Genomic DNA, 26,339 nt, shown 5'->3' with positions numbered 1-26,339 from the left:
ATGACTTCACGAGTTTTGCTTACAACACACCTGTTGATACAACCTAGAATCATATTTGCTTTTTTTGCAACAGCATCACACTGTTGACTCATATTCAACTTGTGGTCCACTATGACCCCTAGATCCCTTTCCGCCATGCTCCTTCCTAGACAGTCGCTTCCCATCTTGTATGTATGGAACTGATTGTTCCTTCCTAAGTGGAGCACTTTGCATTTCTCTTTATTAAACCTCATCCTGGTTACCTCTGACCATTTCTCTAACTTGCTAAGGTCATTTTGAATTATGTCCCTATCCTCCAAAGAAGTTGCAACCCCACCCAGTTTGGTATCATCTGCAAACTTAATAAGCGTACTCTCTATCCCAATATCTACATCATTGATGAAGATATTGAACAGTACGGGTCCCAAAACAGACCCTTGCGGAACTCCACTTGTTATCCCTTTCCAGCAGGATTTAGAACCGTTAACAACAACTCTCTGACTACGGTTATCCAGCCGATTATGCACCCACCTTATCGTGGCCCTATCTAAGTTATATTTGCCTAGTTTATCAATAAGAATATCATGCGAGACCGTATCAAATGCCTTAGTAAAGTCTAGGTATATGACATCCACCGCTTCTCCCTTATCCACAAGGCTCGTTATCTTATCAAAGAAAGCTATCAGATTAGTTTGGCATGACTTGTTCTTCACAAACCCATGCTGGCTATTCCCTATCACTTTATTACCTTCCAAGTGTTTGCATATGATTTCCTTAATTACCTGCTCCATTATCTTCCCTGGGACAGACGTTAAACTGACCGGTCTGTAGTTTCCTGGGTTGTTCTTATTCCCCTTTTTATAGATGGGCACAATATTTGCCCTTTTCCAGTCTTCTGGAATCTCCCCTGTCTGCCATGATTTTTCAAAGATCATAGCTAAAGGCTCAGATACCTCCTCTATCAGCTCCTTGAGTATCCTGGGATGCATTTCATCAGGACCTGGTGACATGCTGACATCTAACTTTCCTAAGTGATTTTTAACTTGTTCTTTGTGTATCCTATCTTCTAAACTTACCCTCTCTCTGCTTGTATTCACTACGTTAAGCACACCTCCAGACTTCTCGGTGAAGACCGAAACAAAGAAGTCATTGAGCATCTCCGCCATTTCCAAGTTCCCTGTTACTGCTTCTCCCTCCTCACTAAGCAGTGGGCCTACCCTGTCCTTGGTCTTCCTCTTGCTTTTAATGTATTTATAAAAGGTCTTCTTGTTTCCCTTTATGCCTGTAGCTAGTTTGATCTCATTTTGTGCCTTTGCCTTTCTAATCTTGCCCCTGCATTCCTGTGTTGCTTGCCTATATTCATCCTTTGTTAGTTGTCCTAGTTTCCATTTTTTATATGACTCCTTTTTTATTTTGAGATCATGCAAGATCTCCTTGTTAAGCCAAGCTGGTCTTTTGCCATATTTTCTATCTTTCCTACACAGCGGAATTGTTTGCTTTTGGGCCCTTAACAACGTCCCTTTGAAATACTTCCAACTCTCCTCAGTTGTTTTTCCCTTCAGTCTTGCTTCCCATGGGACCTTACCTACAAGTTCTCTGAGCTTATCAAAATCTGCCTTCCTGAAATCCATTACCTCAATTGTGCTGGTCTCCCTTCTACCTTTCCTTAAGATCATGAACTGTATTATTTCGTGGTCACTGTCCCCTATACTGTCTTCCACTTTCAAGTTCTCAACTAGTTCCTCCCTATTTGTTAAAACCAAATCCAGAACAGCTTCTCCTCTGGTAGCTTTTTCAACCTTCTGAAACAGAAAGTTGTCTCCAATGCAGTCCAGAAACTTATTGGATAGTCTGTGCCTCGCTGTGTTAGTTTCCCAACATATGTCTGGATAGTTGAAGTCCCCCATCATCACCAAATCTTGGGCTTTGGATAGTTTTGTTAATTGTTTAAAAAAGGCCTCATCCACCTCTTCCACCTGGCTAGGTGGCCTGTAGTAGACTCCTAGCATGATATCACTTTAATGGAGTTGATATTACATCGATTAAAAACAAGTTAACTGATCTCCAGCAGTTTCTGTAAATGGGGAATCCTAATCATTTGAGGAAATCTAATGGCACCAGAGAGGATCCGTGTTCAGCCCAATGCTTTTCGGTATCTTTTTTTCAGCAATCTGGAGGAAAAATAAAAAATCATTGTTGGTAAAAGCTACAATGACACACTAAGTGGTAGCGAGTCCAGTAACTCTGGGGTAGCTTCTCCCTCACCTGGATTGCTTGATAATTTGGACTCACTTGAACAAGGTGTGTTTTAATGCAGCCCAAATACAAGATCATGCTTCTAGGAACAAACACTTTCACAAGATGTGGCAGGGTGCTGCAGCGCAGTGACAGAGAGAGATGCAGAGGTGATGGTAGATACTCAGCTGAACATGAGCTCCCAGTGTGAAGTTGTAGCGAAGAGAGTGAATGAAATCGTAGCTGTATAAGCAGGGGAGTATTACTTCTGCTCACGGCATTAGTGAGGCTATTCCTGGATATGTGCTGCAGTTTTGGAGCCCACAGTTCAAGAAAAAAGTTAAATTTTTTTTAAAAGGTTCAAATAGAGCAACCAAGAGGCAGTCCAGACCACAGAGCAAGAGACTTCAGAAGCTCCACTTGTGTAATTTATGTAGAAGTTGGTTAAGATGTGACTTGACTGCAGTCTGTCAGGACCAAAAAGGGGGAAGTGATTTCTGACGGTAGCATGCTCTTAAATTGAGTGGGACCAAGGCTGTGGTTGGAAGCTGAAGCTAGACAAATTCAGACTAGAAACAAGATGCAAACTTTTGGCAATGAGTCTGATGAGCTATTAGGACCATTTTCATAAGGATGTGGTGCATTCTCCATCACTTGCACTCTTTAAATCTAGATTGGATGCCTTTTTAAGACTTGCTCAGTTAGAAGTTATAGGCTGGATGCAGAAATTACTGCATGAGCTTTTGTGGCCTGTGTCAAGCAAGAGGTCGGACTGGATGATCACAGGGTTTCGTTCTGGTGTTTAAAATCTGACACGTGCACCCAGCTACAAAGTAAGGGGATTTGATGACGGGCTGGAAGGAGAAGGCTAGAGATTAGGCTCTCAGCTAGGAGGTTTGAGAACAGTCTGATGCATCAGCAGAGGCTCCAGATGTATCTAATCCAGCCATCCTTTGGTAACAGTGGAGTAAACCTGCTCTGTAATCTATCTCAATCATGTTCTCGGGAAACAGCAAACAACAATCCGAACCTAGAAACCGAGTCAGCCTTGCACTCAGCAGTGTTATGACTCCTGCTGCTCCTCATCTCAGCTTCTGTGCAGCATCAGACACTGGTGTCATTGAAGAGCTGACATTGGAATGATTCTGCTTCAGAAATGATGTGCTTGATACCGAGGGAAAGCATTGAGTGTGCAGCTTGGGCCACAAGCAGCAGCCAAAGCCGTACCTACCAGAGTTCTTTTCTTAGTTAGCTATTAAACAGTAGGGGTGTGTCCAGACTCCATGCCTCCGTCGACGGAGGCATGTAGATTAGCCAGATCGGAAGAGGGAAATGAAGCCGCGATTAAAATAATCGCGGCTTCATTTAAATTTAAATGGCTGCCCCGATCTGCCGATCAGCTGTTTGTCGGCAGATCGGGAGAGTCTGGACGCGATGCCCCGACAAAGAAGCCTTTCTTCATCGACACAGGTAAGCCTCGTGAAACCAGGTTTACCTGTGTCGATGAAGAAAGGCTTCTTTGTCGGGGCATCGCGTCCAGACTCTCCCGATCTGCCGACAAACAGCTGATCGGCAGATCGGGGCAGCCATTTAAATTTAAATGAAGCCGCGATTATTTTAATCGCGGCTTCATTTCCCTCTTCCGATCTGGCTAATCTACATGCCTCCGTCGACGGAGGCATGGAGTCTGGACACAGCCTAGGAGTGCTCAGAGCACACTTTCACAACTAGAAAGGAGTACTTGTGAGCAGACAGCCCTTTTAAGGGAGCTGGGCTGAAATGTCACAACTTCACTGATAGGCCATCTTTGATTATTACAGCGCTGATCTATGATCTGAAGGTTCCCCGTTGGGACTTCCAGACTGGCAGGCAGCTGCGTACTTCCCCGCTCTATGATCGCCTGGATGCCCAGGGAGCCAGATGGATGGAGAAGCACGGATTTGAGAGACCCAAGTACTTTGTCCCACCAGGGAAAGGTGAGATCATATTCTCTGCATAGAGCATCCTACCGATTTGATGTGCATCATTGTAGTCAGCTTATTAATCAGTGTCTCGATTCTTGCCTTCCATAGATCTACTGGCATTGGACCAGAGCAAGACCTTCTACAAACCAGATTGGTTTGACATTGTGGGGTCAGAGGTCAAGTGCTGTAAGGAGGCGGTGTGTGTAATTGACATGTCATCTTTTACCAAGTTTGAAATAAGCGTAAGTACCTAAGGCCCCGGGGGGAGGGGAGGGAAGAGGGCTAGACTTGCAAGTGCTGTTTCTTGTGGACAGTTTGCTGCTTTCTTAAAACACTTTGTCCCCCTGGGGCTGTAGGTGGAAGGGAGAACTCTATGAGCAATTTCAGTTTTTACAGCAGGCCTGTAATATTCTGATTGTATGATTAGTATTTATTTGTACTAACCTTTGTGATTTTATTTAGAACAGCAGATCTCAAACTGTGCGTCAGCAGCCCAGTGTTCCCTCTAATCTTTTCCAATAAATTATGTGCCCTGAGATGTGTGAATTCACACATCAGCAGAAACAAAACCCTAGTTGTGGATGCTCTGCTAATCAGCTTAGTGGCATTTGAATCTTTCCCAGGAGTGTCACAAGTGCACAGCTCACAGGGAACACTAATTGTGACTGTTTTAATGGGCTGCCAGGGTTGGCTTCAGGCCTGCTGACAGTGGAGGGGGGGAGGGGAAGGAAAGGGGACTGTTGTTCAGAAGGGCCCGGGGCTACTGTGGCAGTGGTGGCAGCTAGAGCCCCAGGCCTCGTAAATCACCACTGGAGCACGGCACCATGCACTCCATACGGCCACGAGGGCCAGGGTGGGGGAGAGGAAGCTTTGCCCCCGCCCCTTCCAGGAGCATGGAGCCAGTCCCTCCCTCTGCTGCCCACCTTGCCCAGGGGCCCATGGAGGCTGTCAGCTCCTCTGGCTGGCTTAGACTAGATGGGACCCAGGGCTGAAGCGCAAACCCTGGGTACAGGGCTCAGGTTTCAGCCCCCCTGCTCGGAAGGGTGGGGCTCAGGCTTTGTGCTTGCCTCCGCCACCCTGGACCGTGTGGCTTCATTGGGCTCAGGTTTCTGCTCCCCTCTTCCCCCCCCCCCACCCCCCCAGGTTCATTAGTATTTTTGTTGTCAGAAGAAGCTCATAGTGCATGAAGTTTGAGAATCTCTGATGTGGAGCATTTGTGACATGACTCATTATAATTAATAGAACCAGGTTTCTGAAAGCTCCTAGATACTCTTGTGTCCTGTGAGAAGCCTTGGCCAATCTGTGTCATTAGCAGTTGAATTGAGAAGCTTTTGGTGGGATGAATCATGGCTGTTCTATGGAACAGCCTCCAAGAGTTTACATTGCTCAGCCAACTGGCCTAGCCCCATCTCTCCATCTCAATCATGCAGTCGACGGGGGATCAGGCACTGGAGGTTCTGCAGTATCTCTTCTCGAACGACCTGGATGTGCCTGTCGGGCACATTGTGCACACAGGCATGCTTAATGAAGAAGGAGGGTATGAGAATGACTGCAGCATTGCACGAGTAAACAAGCGCAGGTAAGTCTGCACCGCAGCATCCTGACGCATTGGTCGGTCCCTCTGTGTTACTGGCATTTACTTCCATTTCTATAGTGCCTCCTATTGCATGTGAGTCAGCTTCTTCATTGTCTTTCCCCTCTATTTGTCCTTTGTTGCCATTAATCTGATTTCTCTCCCCACACAGAGTCCTAATTTCCCAACTCAGGAGGAGGAGGGTTTGTGGGGGAAACTGTTTTTCTCTGTTGATGCAGTAATGAGCAAATGCTTTTACAGGGACATTTAGAGCCTGAAATATTAAGCTGAAGGGGAAGGTACATTCTATTTAGTAGTCCTTTGAAGCTATTAGTAATCAATCTCTCTCTCTTTCTCTCATTCATATATATAATCAAAATGATTTTCCTGACGGACGACAGAATGTTCCTGCTGGGCAATAGAATGGGTCTCTCAGCAACATGAAAGCGGCTGGGCAGGGGGGAGGGTGGTAGGCAAGTGTTGCAAGCAGAGGGCATACATAGCCCCCTAGTTTATCTCCATTATTGAAAATACAGACACCATGCCTGCCAGCATAACTGCATTGAGCCCTCACCTTGCCTCTCCTTGATTTAACTCTGCATGTTGTGGTATGACTTCCCCAATCATCAGCTCACCAGACTGTAGCCTGTGCAAACTTCTGGTGACGGTCCCTCCCCATAGATATACAGTGTAGCATGATTACATGGCCCAGGTCATGGAGAACTCCGCTGATTGATCGATCATTTCAGGATCTAGTCCAAACATTCCCTCAATCTCAAAACTCTTCATGAATTTCTTCCAGACTACGTTACATAGCTTATCTCCTACACCAGTCCCCTCTCCTGACATCACTTTTCTTTCTGTCCCTCCGCACGGTCTCCCTATTGTTACTGTGAGAGCCTTCTCCTTTGCAGCTCTTGCTACCTGGAACAGCTTCTCTTTATCTTGTCACTGCATCAGCTCTCCATTTGTTTCCAAATAACTGATAAACGCATTTGCGTGACCCTCAGTTTTCCCGCCTGTTATGTGTATTCTGTAACTCAGTAAAGCATTTTGGGATACACTTTCAATAAAAGACGCTAAAACAAATAAAGTTGTACTAGGCCTTCAGCGATGAATATAAATAGCATTCATTTTGCTATATTAAATCGAGTTCTGTCCTTGGAAACTGATGCCAATAACCCCTACGGTGTGCAGAGTTGGGGGGGGGGGTTATACTCATTTCTCTTGAAACAGGAAATTACATAAGGACTAAAACCACTTATTGGTTATTGGAGTAGCTACAATCTCAGTGGCTGCATCAAGTTGTGAATAGTTAATAACTTTGTACTGTGATCATGCTATTTGAGATGCCCCATGTTCTTTAGCAATTGGCACAGTCTCTAGTCCAGTTCTTGTACCTCAATAAACCACCAGAAATTAACTATCAGGACAGTGACTTTGTACATGATCTTAGCAAACAATTTGCATCTGTTCTAGAGGTGTAAATGGTTAACCACTAAGCCTCACCCTTACCAGGTGAGGCTTACCATTAACTGGTAGGGGCTAGAGCAGCTCTTGGCCCACTGCTCTGGCTGGCCAGAAAAGCCCCTGTCCCGTAGTGGGCTCAGCCCAGGCAGTGCACTACAGGTTACACACTGGTTCCCTGGGAGCAGGCTTCGCTGCAGGCTCTGCAGTATAACTTTTATACTGTTGAGCCTATCGTGAAGTTTCCTTGAGAGCGGGGCCGGCATTGAAACCACTAGGATTTTTAGTGGTTACATGATTACATTTTTAAACAACATTTTACATTCCTACTCTGTCCTTGATTACTGCCTGGCTGCATCATTCAGAGAAGTTAATTTTGGTGATGCTTCCCAGAGCGAGAACAAAACGGAGTCACTTAGTGGCCATCCGATCATTGCTTCATGTTCTTAATTTCTTTAATTTTCTGCTCTAGCTTCTTCATGATTTCTCCTACTGATCAGCAAATCCACTGCTGGGCCTGGCTCAAAAAGCACATGCCTAATGACAGTAACTTACTCTTGGAGGATGTGACCTGGAAATACACTGGTAAGACATGCCTGGAGACAGGTTGTTATGTGCCCTAAAATTCCTCCTGCTTTTGTAATCTGTTCACTGTGACATTCTGGTCTCTTTTCTGAATGGTCACGTAAAACCCAGTAATGCATCCGAGTTGTTTAAATAATTTCTTCCAATGCGCATAAGCTTGGACATCCCTTCAACTTCCTCACAAGCTCCCAAAAAACCAGCTAGCTGATCCCTAGAAGATCTTTTTCCATTTCTCATTTCTGTGAAGCTCTATAAATTTCATTCAGCTGTTGCTGTGGGCAACAGTCATAACTTATACAGAAATCAGAGATGGGAAAAAGGTAAGGTGTAACGGAAGAATGTGGCCAGGTGGGTCCTTCCGCTTTATCCACCTGATTACTCAGTAGAAAACCTTTTTCTTTCTCTGTCTAGCTCTCAATCTGATTGGTCCTCGTGCAGTGGACGTCCTATCAGAATTATCCTATGCCCCCATGACTCCAGAACACTTCCCATCTCTCTTCTGCAAGGTGGGTGACTGTACTTGAGTAATTTCATCATTGTTTAGTTACACTAGTAAAGTGTCTTGCCTATTTGTTTCATAGATCCAAAACGGCTTGTATGTATCCTGACCTGCAAAAATGCCTGAGAGAAAGATTCAAATATAGTGCAATCAGTTAGGTTTTCAAAGCAAAATCTCCGCCATTTCTGGCAGTTTTGTCTGAGGCAGGCAGGCAGATCCTTTCAGTTCAGAAATACTGTGTTGCAGTATCTGAGTAACTGTAAAGTATTCAGTGCAAATAAGAATTTTTCCTGCAGTTTTTCCACCAACGTCTAGAAAACTCCCTGTTGATTTTCCAGAGGCTCCGCTTTAGAGATGCGTCTAAAAATAAAGCAGAGCGCTACACTATTGTGTGGGTTGCATTTTGTATTTTATTTAACAGCAATCCTGATTAGAAAGGTTCCAAATGGTAAAATATCCATTTATCTTAAGTTTCTTCAGCAAAGTAGTTGGCATTTTTATCCTTCTAAAAGATTTATTTCTCTCACCAGGAAGAGTTAGTTACATTTCATAATGCTTTTTTGGATAACTCATGCAGGCCTATTATACCCAGGAATCAATTAGGAATTTTGAGTACTACATAATGGTAGTGAGGTGTGGGTGTCTGTCTCCAGCTCTGGCAACATTCTAGCCGCCAAGACAGATGCTTTTGTAGTGCATAAGTGAGTGGCTTGTACCGCTGGGTGTCTCTCTTTTTAGGGGTGGTTCCATAACTTCTCCTCCTGCCTCTAAACCCACATGCACATGATCCAGCATCATGACCCTTTGGGCATGGAGAATGGTGTTTTGTAATGTTAACAGATGATCCAGCATCTAATTCTCTGATACATCCCAATAAAAAGCAGGTTTTCCACTGGTCCTGGCCCCTAATAACCTCAAAAGGAATGATGCCTCTCCTTTCCCACCACAGGATTCACTCTTCTGAAGAAACTCTTCTCAAAATAAGAGGTGGATGTTCCCAGCCTTGCCAGTATTTGAGTGATATGAATGTGGGCATCTTCCTCTCACTGCTTGTTGAGTGAAGAATTAGAAAGACAGCTCTTTATGCTTCTGCGTGTTTGCAGAGCCTCTCTCCCAGCATCCCTTTTGGCAGTACAGGTGGTACCTCCCTAAACTGGGACTCTCTGGTCTGGCCGGACCACAGATGTTCTTGGACGGGGGAGCCCTGGGACAGGGGGTTCTGGAAGCGTGGGGCACTGGCCAGAGCCAGCAGCACAGCCAACTGGAGGAGGGGTCAGAAACAAAGCCAGTGGCAGCAGCAGACCTCTCCTGGTCCAGCAAATTCCTTCGCCTGTAGTGTTTATGGCTTTCCTGATGACAGACATGTTAGTGCACACAGCAAATGCCCTGCAACCAATCAACTTCAGGAATAAAGAATTGATGAGTGGCATTAAGTTGAGGAAGGGAGAAGGCTTAGCCCATGGATTTGCATTGTGTGTGTATGGTCCTTGTTATGGATCTTAATTGCCACGATCCAGTCTGAATGTTGCCCTTCTCTTTAACTCCCTTTTTCCGCAGGAAATGAGCGTGGGGTATGCAAATGGGATCCGTGTGATGAGCATGACGCATACGGGAGAACCTGGTTTCATGCTCTACATCCCTATAGAGGTAGAGTGGTTTATAAGCTTCCGCCAGTCCATGCAGTCCCACACAAGGATGTACAGGCGTCTTCCTTGCCTGTGCTGGGTATAGTTAACTGTGACCCTTTGGGTATGGAGAATGGTGTTTTGTAATGTGAAGTGTACCAGTGCCTTTGGCTAGGAGTGCTGAATTCTGCAAGTGAAATTAATGCTGTCTTGCGTTCAGTCAAGTGGGTTTGCTTGCTAGAGTCCACACTTAGCCATGCGTGTCCATGGTAAGCTTACCAGGGCGAACTTAGTTATTTTCTGTCCTTGGAGCCCAAATCATACTGCTGTGATGCTTCTAAGGCATGTAACAGGTCAAATACAGTGGTGTAATCTTGGGATCTCAGTGCAAGGTCATTGCCTTATGAAACTTTGGGACAGAAAGAGGTGGGGGAAGGGAGGCTACAGCATATTCAGCCAAGGTGATAGGAATGGAATGTTGTTCAAAGGTAATTGTGGGGAGAACGGGCCATGCAATAGAAATAATAGCTGGGAGGTTTAAAGACAAATAAATGAAATGCCACTTCCTATAGCATAGAGTAAGGCTGCGGAACAGGGGTGAGGAACCTACATTCCACGAACTGGATCTGGTCCCTGAGGTTCAGGGCAACCGATCCGCGTCTTGACTGCTGTGTTGTGCTGACGATCAACTGAGCCAGCACAATGCGGCGGCCATTTTTATTTTAATAAAGCAGGGGATATTTAAATCCCTGCTTCATTGACTGTCGGGTAGTCTAATGTACATGCCTCTGTCAGCAGAGGCATGTAGTCTAGATGTACCCTCAGAGTAATCAAATCTCTGTCTTTACTAGTGAGCTGATCTCTGCAAGGGTCAGGAGGGAGTTTCAGTGCTTTGTGAAGCGTTACTCAGCTGGGCAGGCACCTTATGTGGCTTCCCCTTCCTGTGAAGCATTGCTTTGGAGACATGGTACTGGAGTCTGCCTCATGGTGTGACAGATTCTCTTTGTCTTCCCTGATGCTGTAATCCTGGTGTGTTGCTTCTTCCATGCAGTATGCTCTGCACGTGTACAATGAGTTGATGAGCGTTGGACAGAAGTATGGGATCCGGAACGCCGGCTACTATGCACTCCGCAGCTTACGCATCGAAAAGTTCTTTGCGTTCTGGGGCCAGGATCTGGACACTTTCACCACCCCCTTGGAATGTGGACGTGAGTTCCGGGTGAAACTGGACAAGGTACTGTCTCTGAAGCTGGAAGCAGCTCCCTCAGCAGTGCTTGCATGAAAACAGAAGGACACATGGGAAGATGCCAGAAATCACAGAAATGCTGCACCCTCCGGCATTTAGTGCAGTAATCTCAACTGCTTTGTGCAAAGCACTAGAAGTGCAGCTCTTCCCACGTGTGTGCTTGCAGATCCTGTCTCCTTTGGCACTAGTGTTTATGGCTCTGTGCCTTTTACCTGCATGGGGACAGTGGCCATATAGGGAACTCAGCACCTTTCAGGATCGAACCCAGCGTTCAGCTTTCTCCTACCAGTCCCCCCCCCCCCCCCCACCCATCCGTCTCCTTCCTCTGAAATTAACATGGCTGCTCTGTGTGCCGAGCTTGGTTAATGATGCCAGCATGGCCCAGGGAACAGGGTTTGAGGTCAGTGCAACAGCACAGGGAGGCCCAAGAGCACCAGACCTGGTGTTGTGCAGGGATCATCCATCCATAAGTGCCCTTGCAGTAGGGGGTAGACTGAGATCAGAGTGGTGCTTTGGGTGCTGAGAAGAGGAGTAGTATTAGAATCTGGAAGATCTTTGCCTATTCCAGCCACTCTGTGGCTGCTAAAACGTGGGGTCTCAGTGACATGAGAGGTAGTGGAATGTCTGATTTTTATCCTGTTTGCAGGGGCCCCAGCCCACTTGGCAACGTAGTGACTCCAGGAAGCTGATCCCATTGATCTGGAGTTGCAAATTTTGACTTGCTTTTTTGTTCTTGGCTCCCTTTTGTCACTGTCTTGGTGGTATGTGCCCACCTCTCAAACCATGGGACTGGGAGAGCAGTTGCTTTCTCCAGAGAATAAATGGTGCTCTACAGCCAGGTTGGTAGGGAAGAGTGCACCTTCCCCATAGCTGTTTGGCTTTGTTTGCTTTGGGGTGTAGACCTGGGAACCCACTTCTTGAGGGCAATCTAGTGACTGGAGTAGGAATCTAAGAGTTGGGAGACCTGGTTTCTGTTCCTGATTCTGCCACTTGCTGCATGTGACTTCAGGCAAGTCGATGAACATCTGTTCCCCCTTTACTAATGTGTAAAATGGGAATAACAATCAATCTGCCCATCTTTGTGAAACACCCCGAAGACTTCTGATTGTAAGTAAAAGCTTGAGTCATTCTTTAATAGCTGTTCCTGATTTAATCCTGTTCCAAATTAGCTCATTCCTTTTGGAAAAAGACATACTTATTCTGTAATTGAAATAAGAAAGGGGTAAGCAATGAGGTGGCAAAGTTTGCGGACGATACTAAATTGTTCAAGATATTCAAGACCAAAGCAGGCTGTGAAGAACTTAAAAAAGATCTCACCAAACTCAGTGATTGGGCAACAAAATGGCAAATGAAATTCAATGTGGATAAGTATAAAGTAATGCACATTGGGGGGAAAAAAATAACCCCAACTATACGTACAGTATGATGGGAGGTAATTGAACTACAACTAATCAGGAAAGTGATCTGGGAGTCCTCGTGGATGGTTCTTTGAAAACGTCCACGCAGTGTGCAGCGGCAGTCAAAAAAGCAAATAGGATGCTAGGAATTATTTAAAAAGGGATAGAAAATAAGATGAATATTTTACTGCCCCTATATAAAACTATAGTACGCCCACATCTTGAATACTGTGAACAGATGCGGTCTCCTCACCTCAAAAAAGATATTTTGATATTTGAAAAGGTTCACAAAAGAGCAACTAAAATGATTACAGGTTTGGAATGGGTCCCATATGAGGAGAGGCTAAAGAGACTGGGACTTTTCAGTTTAGAAAAGAGAAAACTGGCGGGGGGGAGGGGGGGGTTATGATAGAGGTCTATAAAATCATGAGTGGTGTGGAGAGAGCGAATAAAGAAAAGTTATTTACTTGTTCCCATAATATAAGAACTAGAGGACATCAGATGAAATTAATGGGTAGCAGGTTTTAAACTAATAAAAGAAAATTCTTCACACAGCGCAGTGTCAACCTGTGGAACTCCTTGCCAGAGGAGGCTGTGAAGGCTAGGGCTATAACAGAGTTTTAAAAAGAGCTAGATAAATTCATGGAAGTTAGGTTCATAAAAGGCTATTAACCAGGGGGTAAGAAATGGTGTCCTTGGCCTCTGTTTGTCAGAGGCTGGAGAGGGATGGCAGGAGACAAATTGCTTGATCATTGTCTTCGGTCCACCCCTTATGGGGCACCTGGCGCTGGCCACTGTTGGCAGACAGGCTACTGGGCTAGATGGACCTTTGGTCTGACCCAGTCTGGCCATTCTTATGTAATAAGAGCACGCAGCGCATGTGAACAGTGTTTGTTCTGCTTTAAATTCCCTCCCTACCTTAGTCTGAACTAATTTCATGGTGTAGACAAACTGTAAATCGCTACTGCAGAAGTCTAAAAGGATTATCCAAGCTAATCCTGGAAGTGGAGAACGATTGCTTTGTTCTTATAATTTCCAACAAAGTGTTTGTGGCACAAGACCACAGGAGAAAAACGAAGTGTGACAAAATCCCAACCTTTTTAAAAAAAAAAAGTGCACAAAACATGTGAAGAGCTGCAGCTGAATTAAGTGAAAACAAGAGATTGAGAGAAGGTAACATGTAGAGGCCAGCAATGGCCATTCTAAATCACCTGTAGGTGGAGAGATGCAAGACAGTGGATCTCTGTTATTTGAGGTGTGGAACTACATGTAAATAGGGATTGCGTGCCTTCCTGTCGCTGACTCTGCGTCACATTCCTGCCCACCTGTAACTAGGTCACCGCTTTATGGCAACACAGTAATTGCTTACACCGAATCCAATGCTAAGAAAATAGATGGGTACTCATTCCCCTTGTTAGAGGTAGTATCAGTTCCAATAATTTACACAAAGTGAAATAAATGCAGGAGACTGCCAGAACCAGTAATAGTGCTAAACCTGGAATGAATTAACTGCACCTGCTATGTGCTTGTATTTTTATGCCTTTTTTAATACACTTCAGCAGCTGAAAGCAAGGAAAGATGGAACATGTGAGTGACTCATCAGCTCTTGTGTCTTTGCAGATAGGAAGGGACCGGTTTCAGGGGGGAGTGATTTCATGCAACATGGCCCTAGGCTGACCTTGTATGGCAAAGCATCTGCTGAGTCTGGCTCAGACCATATGCCCTTCATCAGGCCTTTCCTTCTGTCTCCAGGGGACTGATTTCATTGGTCGGGATGCACTGATGCAGCAGAAGCAGGAGGGCGTGTGCAAGCGCTTCACCATGTTCATCCTGGAGGACCATGATACAGACCTTGATCTCTGGCCCTGGTGGGGGGAGCCCATTTACCGCAATGGCCTCTACGTGGGCAAGACCACCAGTAGCGCCTATAGCTACACCCTGGAACGCCACGTCTGCCTGGGCTTTGTGCAGCACTTTGACGAGGAAACCAGGGAAGCGCTGGTGGTGACACCTGACTTCATCAACCGGGGCGAGTATGAGATTGACATTGCTGGGCAGCGCTTCCAGGCCAAGGCCAAGCTCTACCCCTTCAGCTCGGTCTTCACACACCGCCGCCGCAAGGACGAGATGGAACTGAGTGGGTACCATGGGAAGTAGAACCACCTGCCCCCTCCCACCATCCTCCTCGCCTTCCCCACCATCTCCCTTATTCTTCAGCGCCTGTGATCCCGCCGCCTTCTCCCTCCTGCTCTTTCCATTGTTAAACCTTTTGCTGCGTTGCACTTTGGACGTCATAGAACTAACTTTTCAGACTTTTCCAACCCCTCACCTAGTCTCCCTCCCTTCCCATGCCGTGCTCCCACATCTCCCTTCTTCAGAGGCAGCAGCATGGAGTTGAGTATCCGTCGAAAGCCCATGGTCCTCAAACCCTAGGTTGTGACTCAGTAGCTATTGAGAGGGGTTCAGCTGATGTCTCGAGGACTGTACCCTTCTGATCCCCCTCCTGCCTAAGGCCTAGACCAGTCGGCTCTGGCTTCCTGTCTCCTGGCTAACCCCTTTAGTGTGACCTCACCTGCTGGTTGCAGGGGAGCAGGTACACCTGCAATAAAGCACACAGCCAGCGTAGGGGGCTCCTTGCCAGCCAGTTCCACAGGTCAGAGATGCACAGGACAATAGAATGATCAGCTACCTCACAGGCGCCATGCGAGGCATAACAACAGGCAGGTTTTGGTGGGTTCCACGCTATTGCTGCCTTCCTCTCTCCTTCCCAGGAAGTGAGGTTTGATCATGAGGCTGTGGAAATGACAGACATAGGGCAGGTAAGTTTCCTGCTCTGTGTTGGCCCACTGAGAGGGAATGATTTTCTCTGCGTACATGAAGATCCCCATGTGCACTTCACTCCTACAAAAGGACATTGTTTCTGTCTGTCCTTTCCTGCTCAGAGACAATATCCATCTCCAGAAAGGGCCGAGACGTTCTAGACTCTTCACCATTTCTGGCACTGCTGCAGTGCTGCTCTTGTTTCAGCTGCACGGTGTACAGTCTCCTCCTCCTGTGGATTTTCCTCCTTTGTTGGCGTGAGCTCTCTGCTGGCTTACACGCCAAGCATTGGAGTTTGGTATGAGGTTGGTGTGTGTGTGTGTGTGTCTTGGAAAGTAGCACAGAGCAAGGGACGAAGTCTTGCATTTTCAGCTGGCGAGGGCGGGCAGCAGCCTTGGGGCTGGAGTTTGGAGTTGAGGGCCCAAGTTTGGTTCCTTGAACTCTGGTGCTCTGGGCACTGCAGAGGCTCCTGGTAAGGAAGGCAGTGTGTATCAGCTATGCTTCCTGGCCCTGCCTTCTCAGCAGCTCTCGCATTTCTGTCTTCTCCATCTCAGTAATGCCTTGGTTGAAGGTAGTGATGCACTATGCAAGGCCTGAGGTTAGAAGAGAAAGTGAGTAAGGATCTCTGAATTGTCTTGCCTCTGCAAAATCTCTCCATGCAGCCATCATAGACACTCCGGACTACTCTGAGGCTGACAACTCTGCAGTGATTCCTAACAGGATGGAATGGGGAAGAAAGTGGATGAAAAATGCAAAATTGTATCCTGTGGGTTTGTCTCTCCAAATCTTCCTCCTCCGTTTGTGAGCTGGATCAGGATAATGCATTTTCTCTTCCCTTATTTTAAAATTACCCATTAAAAAATCTCCGGTAACTTCTCCCTACACACACACTTTTGGTTCCCCACTCTGGGTTTCTCCCTCCCACTGGAGCCAGTGTCTTTCCATCTAGCACTGACGTGTGTTCACTGAGCTGACTGAATTGTTTGTGAGCCAGAAGCGAGAACTTCACCTTCACAGCCAGCTGAGGGGGTTTCTAGCACTTGCTGTTCCCAGCATTGGGTGAGCATCAGTAATGTTACCTGTGAGCCCAGTGCTACTCGAGACCTGTCTGGCTTCCATCCAGTCTTTGTCCTGCTGTGGTGGAAAGTGTTCGAGTCAAGCCTTCTCCTTGGTAGATTTTATTTTTCCTTGATGCTGCTGAAAAATAATTTGACTTGGGCAGCTTGAGTGTTTTACATAGCTGGAATTGCATACCTTAAGCCAGCCTTCAGCTGTCCTGTAGAGCTGGCCTATGAAGAGTTGTCCTGTTCAGTTTCAGTGGCGCTAACTCTTTGAAGTGAGGAATAACAGTGGTAACAGGTTCTGCGCAGGGGAGCACTCACCTGGGGCCTCTGTGCAAACAGTAAGCATTTGCAGTGGGATGACAGCTAACAGGAGACATGTTTTCAGAGCCATTTGCTTGCTTGCTTTCCTAAGCCAATTAAGTGTGCCTGTAGTGATACGGTCAAAAAAATTTCTTGCTATAAACTTGTCAAACCTTAGCGACAAAAAACAGCCTCCAGAGCATAGCTCTGGGAGCTCGTCTGGCTAGCCTAACTTTCAGCAGTGTCTCTGGCCACGGTTAGAATAGTGGCAATACTCTGGATCGGAACTGGTTTCCTGCCCTGCTTCCCTTCACACTCCCAATCTGTACTACTTGCCCTCCTCACTGTTTAGCTTGAGCTCTGAAAGCGTACCAGCTTCCCTGAGGAACTGCCGGCCTGTGTCGGGCTAATGGTTCTTTCTGGCCTTGAACTCTGTGAATCTGAGCTTGCAGTCAGGCTCCAGATGCTGCAGTTGGCTTAGCACGGACCCAGGGATCCACCTGCATGGAATCAGTGGTGCGGTCTGGGCTCTGAACTAGACCGAGCAGTACAAGTGTGTAGTGCAGCAATGGGCTTCTCTCCAAGTGGCGCCAACACGTACATACAGCGATAGCTGGGAACCACCACTTTCTCTGCTTTTCGCATCACGACAGCAACCGGCTTCACAGTGTATTTGAATAGGGACTTCTGCATTGAAACATATTAGACTTGTGCTCTTATTTAACATCGCTGGTAGACAGAGGAGAGATTTTAAAAATGGTGGTGGGGGGGGTTACATTAGAAATTCAGGTTCTATGTAGCCTGGAAGACTCTAAGGACGAGAGAACAAATAAAATCTTGGTATCCCAAGAGACCAAAAGCTGTGCTGTTGAGAGAAGAAAGGATTTTAGTCAGATTGTTTAAATCTGGTTCTGAGAGCTCCTTTAACTCCAATAATGAATAAACGTTTTAGAGTAAGGACTTATCTGTTAAAGATTCACCACCATTTCTTCTGTCACTGAGAGCTTTCAGTATACATCCCAGCAAAACCAGACAGTGAAGGCTCACATCTGAGGTCATGAAATTGAAAAGAATGTCAATTTCACTGCTGGTAGGTGCAGTGCTGTGAAATTGTGCCTAGAGATGGGCTGTCAGTTGGGTTTGGGACCCGCTCTGAACTCTGCCAGTGTCTACCAGCCATGAAATTGACATTCTTGTCAATTTCATGACTCCAGTTGTGAGTTCCTGTGGCTACAGTGCACAACAGGGATGTAAGGAATGTAGTGTCTACATGGACACTGTGTTGCTCTAACTACACTAACATAAGCCCTATGCCTCTCATGAAGGGGGAGATATGTCAGCGTAGCAAGCCACCTACTTTGGTTGAAGCAACATTCTGGTGTAGACAGTGACCTAATTAGGTCAGTTTGTCAACCAAACTGTAGTGTAGACTAACCCTTAGTGTATATGGATGTCCCAGTGGAAGAGGAAATTATCATTACATGCCACCTGTTTCTGGATAGTGTTTCTGCTAAACATTGTAGCAAGTTCACAGCAGGGTCTGGTGGGAAGAGCCACTAATGGTACTTCTGCAGGATCTGACTCCAGAGCTCCATCATGAGGCCACTTACAGAAGATTGTGTTGCTCTTGGCTCACCTGGACTCCTTGTCAAGCCTCAGCAGGGCTGAGCTCCCACTCCATTTTGCTGGGTTTCTGGTGAGTTCCCCTGTCACCTGGGCTAGGCTGCTCCTCTGCTCTTGGCTGGGTCCCTCTGGTCCCAGGCTGCTGCAGAGCAGTTGCTCCCCTGAATCAAATGGCTATATTGCTGTTGCTGCCGGCTTGTTTCCTTTCCTCTCAGGCAGGCAGAGGAACTGCATTGGTAGCAGTGTAGAAACTGGCTCAGTCAGAACAGTGGTTGCAGCTAGGAGAGATTCCCGGGGCCATAGCAGTGGCGAAGCACTTCCCAAGCTTTTCTGGCAAATGAGTGCTTATGATGGAGGCAGACACCCTGGGAAAGGTCCTCGCTTTCTCAAACGGCTTGGTAAACATTGTCAGGGTGGCGTGTAGCTTGTTAGCTTACCTGTGTGTTAAATGTTGTCCCGCTGACACTGGTGGAAATGTCTGTCCTATCCTCCTCTTCCTCCTTCCATGCACCATCTGTCTCCCCTCTGGCTTATTCCTCTTGGCCTTCAAGCTGTACCACTGTTTCCCCTGTCCTGAAGAATCCCACCTCTGGCTCCATTTCCTTCTGATTACCCTGGCATCTCCCCTTCATCTGTAATCTTCTCCAGGGGTCTGCTGGGTTCAATCTTCTCTCCTACTGTTGCCTCTTCGACCCTTCCCTTGTGGGCTTCCATTCTTTCCACTCCACTGAATCTACCCCACAAAAGGAAACATGTTATGGAAAAAATTCATGGTCCCTTCATAATGCTTCTCTCCATCCATAACACACATCTGTGTGGTTCGTGCTTCCGTGAACACTTCCTTCCCTAGGTTTTTAGGGTTATTCCTTGGTGCACTGCAGAGCTGGCAGCTCTTTCAGATTCCCTTTGGAGCCCTCTTCACTCCAGGACATTAAGTTGAACATGAAAAACTTGGTACAGTTCTAGTCCTGGGTGAGCACGGTCCATGTTGCGTTTGGGGGCGGAATACTTCCCAAGATTGTTAGTGTCTTGGTGCTTTACATTAATTGTTTGTGCATCAGCCATGCATACTGCTTGATTGGTTACTGCGTAATTACCCATGCCGAGCAGACACACGCCATCGCTGGCTCTGCAGCAAACGCTGAAGGCAAGGGAGGTTGCCAGAGTGCTTCTGTTCCTCTTCCTTTGCTGCAAAGACTAAAACTGCACAGAAGTGGCGTGGGAACTGAAATCAATAGGGAAACACACAGATACAGGATTTCCCATTTGAGCCGCTGGCGGCTGGCGGCACTTGCAAGAGTGGAATTGTGCTGTTAAGGGGAACAGAAAAACACCATTGGATCTGTCGTTAAAACGCATCCACGGCAGTAGAACGTGTTTCATGGCAGAGCCTTGTTGCTTTCCAGCTCTTGGAAAACAAAATGACATCTGAATGCTGCATTACAGTAGGGCTTAGGGTTTCAACACCAAGCCACGACATTCAGCGATCAAGGCTTTCAGAGCATTGTGAATTTCACCATCTTGCTCTTTGTTTGTGCAGGCAACTTCTGGTTTCTTGATTCCTGTATATTTAAATACTTCACTTTATTATGTTACTGATGCGTAGACTTGAATTGGAGTTGCAATGTAAAGTCTGCAGCATTTAGATCAGAGTTACTATCTAAGATTCACCCGAGAAGGTACATTCAGGAAGGGAGATCAGGAGGGTTTTGGAGAGACATTCATGGTTTTGTATGAACAGCTTCCCGATCAAATGATTAAGAAAACTGATCTTGCCATGTGTATGTTTGATGCCCACCTCGAGTACAAATGCAGTGGTTCTCCAGGAGCTGCACGTACTCATACAGCTTAGTTCTGTGTTAGCATAGAAGGGACAGTCCCAGGCGCTTGCACCTCTAAGCAACATGGTCAAGATCCTCTTTGTGCTATGAAATGTTTTAAGTGTGGTGGGAGCCAACTAGAGCCCCTTGAACAGACCAAAGTCTGACTCTCTTGTCTTGATTGCAGTAACACCTTTGACTCTACTAAAAGTCAAAGAGCCTAAAACTGACTGGCTCTGTAAGCTGTTCTTCTGGCTCCAGAGACACTTTAATAGAGATCTGGTTCCATGAGATTGTCTGAGGGAGTAATGATGCAAGCCCTGCATGAGGGAGGCAAACTCCCGACATTGAGGATAGATTGCTGTAGACTAGCTCCCAGGTAGCCCATTTTCTCCTTTCCATAGCATGGGATGGTTTGCTGGCAGCTCTCCCTCCAGAACAAGGTGTTTGCTATCAGATATGCTAATGGACTCTCCCAAACAACGGTCCGGTCCAGTCCGTGTGAAATGTTTGTGTGTGAACTCCCTTGCCAGGTGAAGTTATTGACTGGATCATCGGGTTTGCAAGTGGGCTGGCTGCTTTTTGCCTGCTCCTTACTGCCAGCGCTGGGGAATGCTCTGTTACGGCCTGTGCTGGTACTCAGCACTGTTTCTCCGGGGTGCTGTGCTGGGCAGTGCTGAGAGGCACTTCTGCTCTCCTGGCCTCACTCCAGAGTTGCACCAAGCCTGACTGTTCTTTCCAGAGCAAACTGCCACCTCAGAGCTGCACCCAATTAGACACCCTCCTTTGGAGGACTCTTATGTTCATTCTCAGCAGCACTTTGTTTCCCCATCGAAATGTCATCCTTAACCATCTTCTCCTCAAGAGTCAAATGTATAGGGCTGGGAGAGCAGTTTTAACACTTGCCAGCGATTCTCCTGCAGACCTGGAGTTGGAGAGTTAAGCTGTGAAAACGTGTATAATCTCACCATTTTCTAGTGCCTTACACTTATGAATGTTGTGTAATGGATGCAGGTAATGCAGGACAAAGCCACAATCCACCACGTTAACGTGAGGGCTCAGCCATTACAACCCACCTCCTCTCCCCTTCCAAAGAGACTGTGTGTGTGCAGATGGATCATTCCTAGTACAAATGCTTTGAACTCTCGGGATGTAGAAAATCTCAGTGCTACTGTACGCTGTTGAACCGCACTGCCTGCCTTTGTGGAGAGCAGCGGCCTCCCCTCTGACAGCATTTAGAATTAGAACATGTTTGTGGAGACACACAAGCCCCTTTCGTAATTGGAGCAGTTCTGGGAGACCGGACTGACTGCTCCAAAGTGCACAAGAAAATGTGGCCATGCTGTTCTCCATGGATGCTACATGATCTACTTTCTATGCTGTATTTCTATCATGCTGTGTTTCAGTTACTGACTTCTCTCCTTGTTGGTTTAAAGGTTATTAGGTTTGTATATCAATAAAGAGACATTTAAACTACTCTTGCACAGAATTCCAGGGGCCATTGTTTGCACGTGAAGCCTAAAGCCTATGTGTTTTCACTATTTCCTAACCAGTTGTGTGTGTAGCTGGAATGAGGGAGCATTTGGCATCATTCACTTAGGGGAATAGGGGAATGTCAAAACAACCTGATCTCATTCTTTAGGATAATAAGCTTTGTGGTTGAGGAAGCAGTAGGTGTGGTACATCTAGACTGCAGTAAAGCATTTAAAATAGTAATAGAAATGTAGCCGTGTTAGTCTGGTCTAGCTGAAACAAAAAACAGGACAGTGTAGCACTTTAAAACTAACAAGATGGTTTAATAGGCCAGACCCACTTCCTCAGATCAAATAGTGGAAGAAAATTGGCATGACCCTATTTACCAAAGGATATGTGTGTATGTTCATTTTTTTATTGTACCCTATGGTATATAGGGTCGTGCCAATTTTCTTCCACTATTTGATCTGAGGAAGTGGGTCTGGCCCACGGAAGCTCCTCACCTAATAAAGCATTTAAGATAGTCTTGCACGGCTATCTTCTCAATAAATTAAATACAGTGTAGATGGGGCTACTCTAAGGTTGATGCTAACTGGTTGGAAAAGTGTTCTCAGAAAGTAGTTAACAGTGGTTCACAATCGGGCTGGAAGGGCATAACGAGTGGGATTCCATAGAGGTCCGTTTTGGGACTAGTTGTGTTAAATATCTTATGAAGAATTTAGACGATGGCATCGAAAGTACACTTTTATAAAGATTGAAGATGATCCCAGGCTGGGAGGGGTGGCAAAATGATCTGGACAAACTGAAGAAATGGTCTGAGGCGAATAGGATGAAGTTCAATAAGGATAAATGCAAAGTTTCACAGGTACAAAATAGGAAGTGGTTAACTAGGAAAGGAGTACTGCAGAAAAGGATCTAGGGGTCCTAGTGGACCATAAACTAAATATGAGTCCACAGTATAACTGTGTGAAAAAAGCCAACACCGTTCTGGGATGCATTACCTGGAGTATTGTAAGGAAGACACAGGAAGCAATTCTTCTGCCCTTCTCTGCACTGATTAGACCTCAACTGGAGTATTGTGTCCAGTTCTGGGTATCAATTTCAGGGAAGATGTGGACAAATTGGAGGAAGTCTAGCAAAGAGTCACAAAAATGATGCAAGGTCTAGACAACACGACTTACAAGGGGAGAGTGAATTGTGTGTGTTTAGTTTAGAAAGGAGAAGACTGACAGGGACATGTGATTGGGGGCACCTTGGCCCTGCACTGTAGCCCAGAATGTGGGCTGGGCCCAGCTGGCCGAAAACGCCCTTCCCCCACAGCCTTGCTGGGCATGCTCACAGGTGAGCTGGAGTATAAAAGGCCCTGAGGCAATTCCCTCAGGGCTGACGGCTGAAGGGGCAGGACCTGCTGAGCCAGCTCCAGAGCCGGAGGAGCAGACGCAGCCGGAGCCGATGCAGCAGCGACGGCCCTGGAGACAGCCTGGTGGTACAGCGACAGGGAGGCATGCAGGGTCATAGGAAGTGGCCCAGGGTGAGGAATTGCAACCCAAGTGCTCAGCGGGTTGTGGGGAGAGAACCCCTGCTGAGTGAGCAGTGGACCAAGCCACTGCTCATAGGGCCCGGGTCCCCCTCCCTCTACAGTGCTCCTAGGCAGAGGTAGTTCCGGGAGCCTGTGGTCTGTATTTACCCCGATAGAGGGAAGCATTGCAAGGACTAGGCTCCAGGGCTGTTTTTACCCCAGAAGGGGGGCGTACTGCACAGACTGGGCTGCAGGGCCATGTTGACCCAGATAGAGGGGCACCCCAAAGACTAGGCCTCAGGGCTGTATTGACCCTGATAGAGGAGCGCTACAAGGACTAGGCCTCCGGGCCGTATTTCTCCCGATAGAGGGAAGTACTCCAAAGACTGGGCCGCAAGGCTGTACTGACCCTGATAGAGGGGCACCACAAGGACTCGGCCTTCAGGCCGTATTTATCCAACAGAAGAGAGTGCCGCAAGAACTGGGCCCCAGTGCTGTATTTACCCCAATAGAGGGGAGTGGCACTAAGATGGGGCCTCTGGACTGTAGTGACCCCGGCAAGGGAGGAGCGCCATTAACCCCATAAGAGGGAGATCTGGGACTCAGACTCTGGCCATTGGGCCGTCCAGACCTCAGTAAGCGGACCCGTGGGGGGATTTTGGCTGTGGGAGTCTGCTCGAGGAGAGCCTGCCCTCAACAAGGACACTACCGCTTTCAAGTACCTAAAAGGGTGTTGCAAGCAGGTGAGAGAAAAATTCCTTCACCTCTGACAGGACAAGAAGCGATGGGCTTAAACTGCAGCAAGGGAGGTTTAGGTTGGACAGTAGGAAAAAATCTTCCTGTCAGTGTGGTTAAACACTGGAATAAATTCTTGGGAGATTTTGGAATATCCATTATGGGAAATATTTAAGAGCAGGTGGATATTAGGGAACATCTAGAGGTGCTTGGTCCTGCCGTGAGGGCAGGGACTGGACTCGATGATCTCTCAAGGTCCCTTCCAGTTCCGGTATTCTGAGTGACAGGCGGGGGGAGAATGGCTGGAGGGGTTGCACTGTATGTAAGAGAGCAGAAAGTTTGCGCCAAGCTCCAGTATGAAACTGGAAAAAAGCCTGTTGAGTCTTTGGGTTAAGATTAGAGGTGAGAGCAACAAAAGCGACGTCCTGGCGGGTGTCTGTCGATCACCGGACCGGGAGGGTGAGGTAGATCAGGCGATCTTTGGACAACTAACAGATGTTTCCAGATCACAGGCCCTGGTTCTCCTGGGGAGCTTCAGTCGCCCTGACTTGCTGCAGAGCAACCAGGCCGTGCACCGACAGTCCAGGATGTCTTGGTGAGTGTTGGGGACAACTTCCTGGTGCAAGTGCTGGCACAGCGAGCCAGGGGCCGTCTCCTCTTGGCCTGCTGCTCGCAAACAGGGAAGAACTGCTAGAGGAAGTAGAAGTGGCAAGCTGGGCATGAGTTGACCCTGAGATGGTGGAGTTCAGGACCCTGACCAAAGGAAGAAAGGAGAGCAGCAGAATACACGCCCTGGACGTCCAACAATCAGAGTTTGACTCCCTCAGGGAACTGATGGGCAGGGTCCCTTGGGAAGCTAGTGTGATTGGAGAGGAGTCCAGGAGAGCTGGTTGTATTTTACAGATGCCTTAGCGAGAGTGCAGGAACAAACCATCCCGCCGAGCGGAAAGGCTAGCAAAGACGAGAGGATGAGATGCAAGGGGCCTAAACTGCAGCAAGGGGGGTTTGGACATTAGGAAAAATGTCCTACCTGTCAGGGTGGTGAATCACTGGAATAAACTCCCCAGGGCGTTAGTGTGACTCAGAGCCTTCAGTTTCAGGCAGAAAGCTCCATGCATATAAGTGCAGCTGCGGGGCTCCACTTCCCCGGCTTCCGCCGCCACTGGTGGCCCCTGCTGCCCCTGCTACGCTCCCCCCGTTAATGCACTAAGCCCCTCCCCGACCCTGAGGGCCTCCCAAAGCTCGGGGCTTGGAGTGACTGCCCTGAACCAGCCAATGGACGGGATGGCGAGTCACAGCCCCTGGAACAAGCATTGCACATGACAATAGCAGAACACTTGTATCTAACCCTATCGGGGGCTGTACCCCAGGTTAAACAGCCTCCTTTGCCCACGGCCCAGCACCCAGCAAAATCAGCTTCCACTCCATCCCCCTGCCCAGCTAGATGCCGCACAGACTCTACTGTCCATACTTGGGTGAGCCCAGCTGGTGCATGTCCTCTGGTCTGGTGCTGACACACACTGTGAGCTCTGGAGGGGGAGTCGGTTACTGGGCTCAGCTGCACCCTCTCCTCTGCCAGCCTTAGCTGAATTCCAAACACTCCCTGCAACTTTGCCACCAGCCTCATGAATTCTGTGTTTTAAATCCTACGTTCTCCTTTTGCCTGCTAGTCTGCAAGAGTCGGGTCTAACTCGCCAAGACTGGCTGCCAGAAAGAGACGTAGCACAGCTCTGTGCTGGTACAGATGGGAATGTGCACGACACCTGTGTGTTCCCAGCAGTAAGATTGCAAGTAAGCGACAATGTCCGAGAAGCAGCATTTGTCCTGGTTTGCCTTTTCGGAAACACAGTCCTAGAGCAGTTTGGGAACAGCTTGTTCGTACCCTGCGGCATGGGAGCACCCTCATGAGACGGGTTGGATGGCGATGTAGTTCTGGATGAATCCATGCTGTGACGTAGTGGGGGGGAACTTGCTGGTTTCTATGGGTCCGTTGTAACCCCTCTGGCTGCCGCCGGTACCACAGCCCAGAAGGACAGGGATGGGTCATTATGCAAAGGGATCTCTCAACTGGTCCGACCAGCCATCCCTCATGGGGAGGAACAAAGGAAGGTGGATGCTGCCCTGGCTGGGGGCAGGGCTGGAGGAGGGTTAGTTTGTTCCTGTCTGGAAAGCAGGGGAGAAGGAGCTGGGGAGGGGCTGGGACTCCCCCTTCTCAACGGGGGCACTGAGGCCTCTTAGCTCCAGTTCCTGTAACCTGATGACATCTGTGCTGTGCTGTATTCTGGGGAGGCAATAAACTCCCTCTGTTCCACTGGTTGGTGGAGTCTGTCCATGCCACTACGGGGTGCAGGAGGCGGGGGACCCCAACGTTTCGTCACACTGGTGTCAGAAGTGGGATGCACTGCACCCCGTGGA

At 47.5% G+C, this 26,339-nt stretch overlaps 1 protein-coding gene across 4 annotated transcripts in view; it reads left to right on the top strand.

Moving 5' to 3' along the window:
* The window catches only part of PDPR (pyruvate dehydrogenase phosphatase regulatory subunit), a 50,357-nt gene extending 28,683 nt beyond the window's left edge, over positions 1-21,674 (top strand). For all 4 annotated transcript variants that reach the window (XM_075940674.2, XM_075940675.2, XM_075940673.2 and 1 more), the window contains exons 11-18: positions 4,035-4,190; positions 4,287-4,420; positions 5,609-5,757; positions 7,691-7,803; positions 8,215-8,309; positions 9,860-9,949; positions 10,979-11,161; positions 14,323-21,674. In XM_075940674.2, coding sequence (XP_075796789.2) covers positions 4,035-4,190; positions 4,287-4,420; positions 5,609-5,757; positions 7,691-7,803; positions 8,215-8,309; positions 9,860-9,949; positions 10,979-11,161; positions 14,323-14,727 — 1,325 coding nt within the window. In that variant the 3' untranslated portion in view covers positions 14,728-21,674. The remainder of the gene's footprint in view (positions 1-4,034; positions 4,191-4,286; positions 4,421-5,608; positions 5,758-7,690; positions 7,804-8,214; positions 8,310-9,859; positions 9,950-10,978; positions 11,162-14,322) is intronic.
* Positions 21,675-26,339: the final 4,665 nt, after the last annotated feature.

Source organism: Pelodiscus sinensis, chromosome 12 (genome assembly GCF_052426305.1).
Source record: "Pelodiscus sinensis isolate ZL-2025 chromosome 12, ASM5242630v1, whole genome shotgun sequence".
Taxonomy (NCBI): Eukaryota; Metazoa; Chordata; order Testudines; family Trionychidae; genus Pelodiscus; species Pelodiscus sinensis.
The sequence above is the reverse complement of the archived record's forward strand: the minus strand, read 5'-3'. Positions and strand labels throughout refer to the sequence as shown.